Source organism: Varanus komodoensis, unplaced genomic scaffold, assembly GCF_004798865.1.
Source record: "Varanus komodoensis strain SLA01 unplaced genomic scaffold, ASM479886v1 scaffold4, whole genome shotgun sequence".
Lineage (NCBI taxonomy): Eukaryota > Metazoa > Chordata > Lepidosauria > Squamata > Varanidae > Varanus > Varanus komodoensis.
In genome coordinates, this window is record NW_025335941.1 from 45,671,060 (window position 1) to 45,679,999 (window position 8,940).

The following is an 8,940-nucleotide window of genomic DNA, read 5'->3' on the forward strand; positions in this document are numbered from 1 at the left end:
TGCTCTCTTTTGCACTTTTTCAAACTGTACAATGCCCTTTGTTAGATGTGGCAATCCAGAACTGTATATCGTATTCTAAGTGTGCTTCTACAATACATTTTTATCAAAGATTTCCTAATTATTTCTAACATGGAGTTTGCTTTTTCCACAGCCATTGCACATTGGGCCAAGATTTTCTTGGGGTTGTCCAACACAACCCAAGATCTTTTTCTTGGTCATTCACCTCTTGCCCAGGTCTTATAAGCTTATATTGGAAGCTGGATTCCTTTGCTCAATGTGCATTGCTTTATACTTGCTTATATTGAACCACATGTGGCATTTTGATGCCCATTCTCCCAGTTCAAAGAGAACTCACAATTTCTTTTTGTTTAACCACCATATAAGATGGGTGGCAAATGTAACCACTTCATTGCCTATTCTTGATTCCAGATCATTTCTGAGTAAGCTGAAAAGCACTGGTCCAAATAAAGATCCCCAAGGAATTCCACTGTTTATATCCTTTCATTAAGAGAATTTGCCTTTTTTTCCTTTTTACTTTCTGCTTTCTGTACTTAAACTGGTTAATGATCCATAAGAAAACTTCTTTCCTTTCTTCATGACTGCTAAGTTTGCCCTGAAGTGAGGGCTGTGTCGAAACCCCTATTCTTGTTTCGGAGCTCAGAACCTACCTCTGTCTCACTTGAAAATTGCTTTTCTTTTAGGCTCACTAGCTTGTTTTTTCAAACAAGTAGATCCTAGATCAAATCAAGCCAGAGCATTCCCTATAAGCAAAAGTGACAAAACTGAGGCTGTCATACTTTCAACACATCATGAGAAGGCAAGGCTCACTGGAGAAGCCAATCATGCTAGGGAAAGTCAAAGGCAGAAGAAGAAAAGGAAGGCCAAATATGAGATGGGTTGAACCCATAAAGGAAGCCACAGCCTTGAACTTAGAACAACTGAATGGTTCTGTCATGGACAGAACATTTTAGAGAGCTTTCATTCATGGGGTTGCCATAAGTCAGTGATGACTTGACAGCACATAACAACCACAATTTGTCTTCTAGGAAAGAATGTTTGTGTCCCCTATGGGAATCATTTCATGAAAGGGCAGGCCTGTGGCAGCCATTTTGTGAGACTGTCCTGAACATGTCCTCAAAATTTCAAAAGTGGCTACTGATCCCCAATCATCTGGGAATTCTTCATGTAGGCACTACTGAGTTAGATGGATCACATAATGGCCTCACTTCATAAAAGGCAGCTTGCTCTGTACCACTATGGAGAAAACGTGGACCAACATTCCTGCCAGCTGCCCTTCATACAGTGGTGTAGTGCAGACCAAAACCTTCCCTGAATATCGTAGAAACATAGAAACAGAGTGAGTCAGAAGGGGTCTCCCAGGCCATCTAGTCTGACCCCTGGTTCCAACCAGTTCCGGTCACAACATGCCTACCATGTGCATGTCCAGCCTATCCTTAAACACCCTCACCGATGGGGCCTCAACCAACTCCCATGGAAGCCCATTCCATACCCTTGGGGTCCTAACTGTCAGGAAGTACTTCCTGGCATCCAAATTGAACCTTAATGTGTTCTAATAAATATTTGTTATATGGAATAGTAAACATGACCTGCATTTCACAAGCATAGGTGCACATTTCTCACTACTGGTTGAAGAAATTAGTTTTGGTCCAAGAAACTTGACTGTGTAAAACAGAGCACCAAGAACTGCTCCCTGACCCAACACTTTAAAATGTTTTGTTTATTCTAGAATTGATTTCTGTCTAATGCCTGCAATTCTGCATCCTGCTGGCTATATATTACCACCATCGATGGCTATATATACCACCAGTGTCCTGCACCTGTTATTCAGGAGAAGAATGGGGTATTGTCTCTGATCTCTTGCTTGAATTATGAGGAACTTGGAAGTAGCAAGAAGTCTCACCACATCTGTGTTCCCAAAGTCCAGCCCAATTAACCCAGTGACTCTTAGTGGAGGACCTCTATTAGGGGATGGGCCAGAGCAATTGCCCAGTTTTGCTCCTAGAAAGGGGTGTACCAGTGTGTAAAGTTCTAGAGTAGGAAGTACATTTTTTGCTCTCTTGGGAATTAAAATAGACAGAGTTCAAAGTTTCTTTTCAAAGACTAAAGAGAGTGGGACCAAATGTCAGAAGTTGAATTCTCACAGAAGTGGCAGGCCCAAATGTAGGAAAATGAATGATTTTTTTCTGCTAAAGGTAACATGAAATGGTAGCACAAATTAATAATAGCTTTGGATATTCAAGTCGAATAGCTTTTCTTAAAAAAAAATATACGCTTTGGTTTCAGGAAGAGCCTCAAAGAGGCCTTCCTCACAGAGGTTTGTATATATTCTTGGTTCTTCAGATTTGAAGAAGTGGTTTTACAGTACAAAGGGTCGACAGTTGTTGACGGATCCCCCGAGAGAGCCACCTGCAGATGTCGACCCTGAGCCCTGGAAACAGAAGGGTTCACTCAGCCCAGGAGGTCTTGCACAACCGACAATGATGAGCATGCACCAGCAAAGTACCTCAGCTGGTAGAAGCAGGCTACAGCTGCTTGGTAAGCATAACCACCAGTTCAGCGGTGCCTGAATTAACGCTGCAGTTGCCTGGTCTCTTCCTGTCCCGGCTGCAAAAAATCTCTCTGCACCTTTCTTCTCCCAATGGCATCTGCTTTTCCCTTCTTCATATTTCTCTTCCCTCTCTTTCCATTGCTTCCCCCATATTTTCTTCTGTCACTTTTCTGTCCTTTGTTTCCTGCATCTTTTTCTCCCTCGTTATTCCCCCAGCCCGCCCTCTCTCTTCCATTCTAATCACAACTCTATGACTCTACATTCACCTCCACTGCTGATGGAAAAGAACCCAAGGTCCCCAGAACAAGGAATGTTTAAAGATGATGGATGGGACACAGAAAAGGTAAAGGGATGACTTTTCATTCAGTCACCTTCACTTGGCACAGGAGTCTTGGAAGCTGTCAAAAGGCACAAATATTGCCCTGAGACAAAATGGAAATGGAGTTCCTTCTTAGGTTAGATTTAGGTTGTGTTGTTCGTGGGTGCAAGTAATGCAAGTCTGTAGAACAACAAGCTGCAGACCATTTTCAGAATGATGTGTTGTATCTGTGGGATATTTGCAGTGTGTATTTTTTTCCTCCATTAATGCTGCTTTAAGAAATTAGAAGCTGCCATGCACTGGCTCAGACAGTTGGTCCCCTAGCCCAACGTTGTTGACACTGACTGGCAGCTGTGCTACAGAGATTCAGGGAGAAGACCTTTTTAGCCCTACCCGGAGATGCCAGGAATTAAATCTGGGACCTTTTGCTTTGCTCTACTGCTACGCTACCGCTATACATTACCTTTAAAAAAGGGACCCTCTTTCTGTATAATTCTTTGAGTGCAGTCTGCAATGTGGATGTGTGTGTTCAGAATTAATATGTGTTGTGCTATTAACTATAGTAGTTTGTCGAGCAAGAGTAAGGAACCTATGCCAATCCAGATGTTGCTGGACTCTTATCATTAATGACTTTTGGCAGTGCTGGCTGAGGCTGATGGGATTTGGCCCAACAATATCTGGCAGGCCATAGATTCACCCATCCCAGGGGAATCAAGTGCTCCACTGTAAAACTCCAGCAAGCTCCAGCTGAACTGTAATGCAAAATTAAAATCCCAGAGATGCTTGATGCAAGTAGATAATCTTACATTCCTTAATGTAGGGTACAAGCATAGGATTGCATCCTTACTATCTTCATTTTTGTTTTTAAAGAAAAGATCTTGCCAGTAGGAAAGCCACTTGGGTTCAACATTTGTGGTCTTCAATATCTGTGCTAATGAATTTGTCTGCAGTGTTGGCAAAACATTCCTGTAGCACCAGCATAATGCCATGAATGGTTAAGAGCTTCACAACACTTCTCATCTGCTGGTCCACTTTAGCGTGTCTCAGGACCAGACTTGGACTCTCTGTTTCTTTGATTATAGTTTAAGAATGACAGGCTGTTTTGTGCAAGCTACAACGTCAAGGTTTAATTTATGCTACCTGGTCCAGCACAAGTCTTAAGTACTTTTACTTAGAAGAAAGTTCAGTGAAACATATTGCAGGGGCTGTTTAGAACTTCAGTATCTTTTTGTGAGTGTAGTAGAAAGCATATTGTATCCACACTGAGTTAGAATATATTTTTCTCTTTTTAAAACCAAAAAACACATACAGAAAAAATACTGGAACAAAGAAGTCTTGGCTCCTTAGGCAGAATATTACAAATAAAATTGAAATCCAGTTGCATCATCTTATGCTAAATATTGCCCCCTCAAAGAAGCCCAGCTAACTGCCTGGGGATGGAGAACTAGCAGCTGTCTTGTTTTGCTGGCTCTCCGTAGAACTGCCCTGGATATTTTTTGGTGGTAATAGAAGAATGATGCTTGGTTTTGAACATGCAGCTCTAAACACTTGATTCTGAGGTTAATTCCTGCCACTCTTCGGATTCCAGCATGCTTTTAACCTTCCCCTACCCCACCATGCTGCACAACTCCTTTGCTCCTTTCTGGCCATGCATTTTCCCTCAAATAGAGAAATGCCTTTGGTTTCATGTCTTTACAATTTGCCTGCTTCTCTTTTACTGAGAGAGAAATTGAAATAGAGATTCTTTCCCACAACATGAGAAGTGTGGGGGGGGGGGTATATGGAGGAGTACTTATGTTTCACCAGTAAAGAGGACAAAAGATGGCATAATTTTGCATGTGTTAATTCTATGCAGACATGCCATTTTAGATATAATTATTGTAATGAAAGAATGCAGCATTGTACTGAGGGAGACTGGACCTGTCCTTTCAGTCTGCCACCCAGGTCCTAGCTATTGATGGGCAACTTCAAGGCCCCTGCTTCTGATCTTTTTTACTCCTTTAAATTGGATTTGGAGAGGAATGCCCTTCAAATACAGGACTACCCTTTGTGAAAAAGGCCACCTGGCCATCTGAAGAGGTAATGTGGCCTCAGCACAGGTCAGAAGCAACAGTGCTGGACCTGGAGACTCCATTCCAGCTGTGGTGCTATGCTTCGACTTTTCTTCCCCAACTTGGTGCCCTCCAGAGGTGTTTGACTACAGTACCCATGAGGTCCAGCCAACATGGCCAATGGTCGGGGAGGATCATCACTGTAACCCAAAACATCTGAATGGCACTGGGTTGGGGAAAATTGGGTTGGGGGTCAGCTTATAGTATTGGGAAGGACTGCAATTCAGTCATTGCTCAGCTGGGAAACTGTTGGTGTATTCCTGGGCCCGTCAAAGGTAACTTAGGCTGTTGGGAAGATTACTTGGGTTGGGGGCACAAGGGCTATGTCCCCCACCCTGAGCTTGTTAGGGAAAAGCTGGGATAAGAATATAATCAGTGAAATGAAGATATACAAATAGACATTGCTCTGTGGCAAGAGAAGTGTGAAGGGGGTGCACAAAGTGAAGATGACATTGTTTTGCATGTGTTTGCATGGAGATTTAGCACATTTCCAGGAGCACTGTGATGCTGCTGAGTTTTGTAATTAGTCAGCCTGTTGGACAATGTTTGTAATGGCCACCTTTGTAGTGAGCCTCTGTTGGTGTACTTGTTATTAACTGGAATTAATTGTGAGCTTCTCAGTGTGCAAAGCCTGTGTCTAACCAGTGCCATTTCTGTACATGCACTGAGCTGATTGGCTTAATCCTTGACTGATCAGTGCAGACCATGCACCTTGCCTTGTTGCCACTGCCATTAAAGCTCTGGCTGTGTGAGGAGGAGGCCTCCAGGTCGAGCTTCGTTGCTTCATATCCTGGGAACTGGCATGAAAATGTCGCATCCCACAGGCAGGCCACACAAAGAAACTGATGACGAACGGAATATATACTGTGGAGATGCATAACATCATGCTACACTAGGTGAGTCTACTCTAGACTTCCCAAGATGCACTTTGATATTGCACATGCACAGAATTGTGTGACTTTCCTGGGAAATAGTGATCTCACCTGGCTTATGCTTTCACACTGCCAGTTATTACCCTTAGTATGACCTTCCAGATTGCACCAGCCATAATAATGAGTCTGTAGGGCAAGGGGAGGCACTGTGATGCATACAGGCATCATTGTGTCCCTGGAGGCCTTTTTTTGGTGCTCATCAGGGTACCAATCACTGTTTTATAATTAATACATTTTAACTGGCAGCTGAGATTACTGTGAAACAGGTTTTGGCTGATGCTGAAGCCTGTGGGTTGAGCAGACTTGTTTAGTGTGTTAAAGTTCAGGCCTTACCTCTGCCTTGTACTATCTCTGGGCCAGGTTGCTTGTCCTTGGCCAAACCTCCCATGGTAGACATTTTATAATGGAGTTGAGGATAGTTTCTCAAATTGCCAAATGTAGGTAGAGAGATCACCTAAGATTGCTTTTAGGTCTCTGTGCACAAGATTGGGATCTAAACCATCACCTTGGGTAAGGCAAAGAAATTGCTGACAGTCCCTTTTGAAAAGTAGGACACTCTTTAAGTTTGAATTGTTGTATTTCAGGGATAAGGCCTGCTTAAACTTTCTCCAGGGCTACCTAGAGTGGGGAGCAGCAATTGGGACAAGTGGCCATGGGGCCACCCAACTTAGCTCCAGTGTGTGCCATAGGTCCCTGCCCTGATTCTGACACCATACTCACTGGAACCTAAAGCAGTCCTTTATACAGCACCAAAAAAGAGGATACCACTTTGCATAGTATTTTCATATGCTGAAACACATCTATAAGGATAAATGCAAATTTGGAAATATTAATTGTAATTTCAGTAAAAATACATCTGACTATAAGTGGAGAAGACCAACCAGGTGAGCTGTGTGCCATCCGGGTGACGGGCAACCTCAAGGCTCCTTCTCTCTCTTGGTATGATTCTTTGTCAACTTTCCAAAAGAAGACTGTTCTCTGTAAAATTGGAAACCTAGGCGCTCCACACAGGGCCCCACACAATCATTCAGCCTTGAAGGAGACTGCACAGACCTCATAAATCTTCTGAGTGTATCTGTCCTTTCTAAGGTGTTTCTGGAGAAGCTCACCAACTTGGGGATCAAGGGGCATGCTTCCGTGCCTTTCCCATGGCTTCATGACCTTTTACTAGCTGAACCAGTTAGAGAGGCTGAGAGGTTGGATTTCTGCTTGTCATCAAGCTTTTGAAGGCCTGTAGGAACCGCGAGCAAAAAATCTGGCACTCTTACCTGTCCTGAAAGTTCGGAAATATTTTAAATAAACAAAATAACACAGACCCATTGAGATTAATATTATGACTAACTGAGTTATTTTATTTACTTATTTATTAATTAAAAGCTTTTCTGTTCCATCCACCAGGTCTCAGGACAGTAATACAATAATAAGGAAGAGCATCAATATCAACAGCAAATAAAACCCATTTTAAAACAACATCAAATCTTAAAATATTGGGAAAATAGTAAGGTTTTTGCCTGGTGCCAAAACGAATAAAGTGTTGGTGCCAGGCACACCTCTCTAGGGAGTATTTTCCAAAGCCAGGGTGCCACCGCAAATAAGGCCCTTCTCCGGGTAGCCACTCTCCTGATCTCCTTCAAAGAGGGCTCCTGAAGAAGGACCTCCAACCCAGAAGTTCCATTCATTCAGTCAGTAAACTCTAAGCAAAACTAATTTTGGATACAATCCCAATTGTGCAAGCCCGTGAATGGCTGGTTAGAGAATGCTGAAAGTTGCAGGACTCTCTTCTGTCCAAATGTGTACAGGATTGAACCCAAAGAGAAGGACTTTCTGAAGAGAATTTGGAGAAAGCTCCCCATGATTAAACTGAAGATGTCCTTTCTGACCATTAAAACATACAGTACTCTTGTACCATTAAAACTATAGAAACATTATCACTACTTTCTCCATAATCTGGTATGCTGTAGACATTTGGGGGTTCCAGCATGGCCCATGTTTGGGGTGTTTAGTCCAAAACTTCTGAAAGGCACTAGGTTGGGGAAGGCTACAATGCAAGTATAAGCCACACCACCCTGTATTAAGCCTCTGGAGGAGGTCCCAATACTGTGCTCCTTTGTGTGAATGCAGCCTTACAACCAAACTCAGTGCACATTTATTGGATAGTGCACTTGTGTTTCTTCCTAAATAATGTCTGCAGTCCTAGTCCTCAGGTGGAAAAGACACATGGCATTTTTAGGCTGGTTGGGTCACTCTGGACACTTATTGTGATTGGTTGAATAAACCAGATTCACAAGTTTGGAGCAGAAGCCTTTGGCCGGCCTTTCCTGGTGCCTCAAGAAGATGACCTGTGCTTTTAAAGGGGTCCCTTTGTAATTGATAAGGAATTAATCAATGGATAAACACACACGCCATCCCTCATGGGGTGGTTTCATGCTTTCATGAGGACCTTTTTGGAGCTGCTTCTCAGCTCTGGTATTCCCTGCTTAGCGGGGCTATGCTGATACCTCTCCATTGTATTTTCACTACAGACAAATATATTTTTATTCAGGCATGACTTGGGAGTGTAAGGTGATCTGTGGCTAAAGTGTGTTTTTTTTAAAAAACTATAGCTGTTGTGTTTCAACTGCTGTTTTAAATGGGTTTGTTTCTTCTACTACAGATTAAGATTTTATTTGCATGCCCAATTTTATCTTTAGTCACTTTAAGCACCATTTTTGGGCTGAAAGGCAGGGTCTGAATCAAGTAAATAATAATATTTTAATAAGGTGGATAGTCTACCTGCCCAAAAGTGGGCTTGGCCTATACTGACCTCTGAGCCAATGATTCATTTGCCACTGTACCTTTGTTTTGACGTGGTTGCAAAGCTGTGCTCCCCTGTGGTTGAGGTACGCGCTCTAATGATTTCTTTTGAGACAAAGCCTGCCTCCAGCCTTGCCCCCCACCTGTCTTCTTGCCTTCTGCCAGGCTTTGCTGAATGGGAAGGATCCAGTGGTGTCCATGCACCAGCACTACTGA

General features: G+C 42.9%; 1 protein-coding gene across 1 annotated transcript in view; it reads left to right on the forward strand.

The window, feature by feature from the left end:
• Positions 1 to 2,403: 2,403 nt before the first annotated feature.
• Positions 2,404 to 8,940, forward strand: part of FLT3 (fms related receptor tyrosine kinase 3) — a 67,743-nt gene continuing 61,206 nt past the window's right edge. Inside the window, exon 1 of the mRNA XM_044442640.1 lies at positions 2,404 to 2,556. Within this exon, the coding sequence (XP_044298575.1) occupies positions 2,499 to 2,556 (58 nt within the window). The 5' untranslated portion in view covers positions 2,404 to 2,498. The remainder of the gene's footprint in view (positions 2,557 to 8,940) is intronic.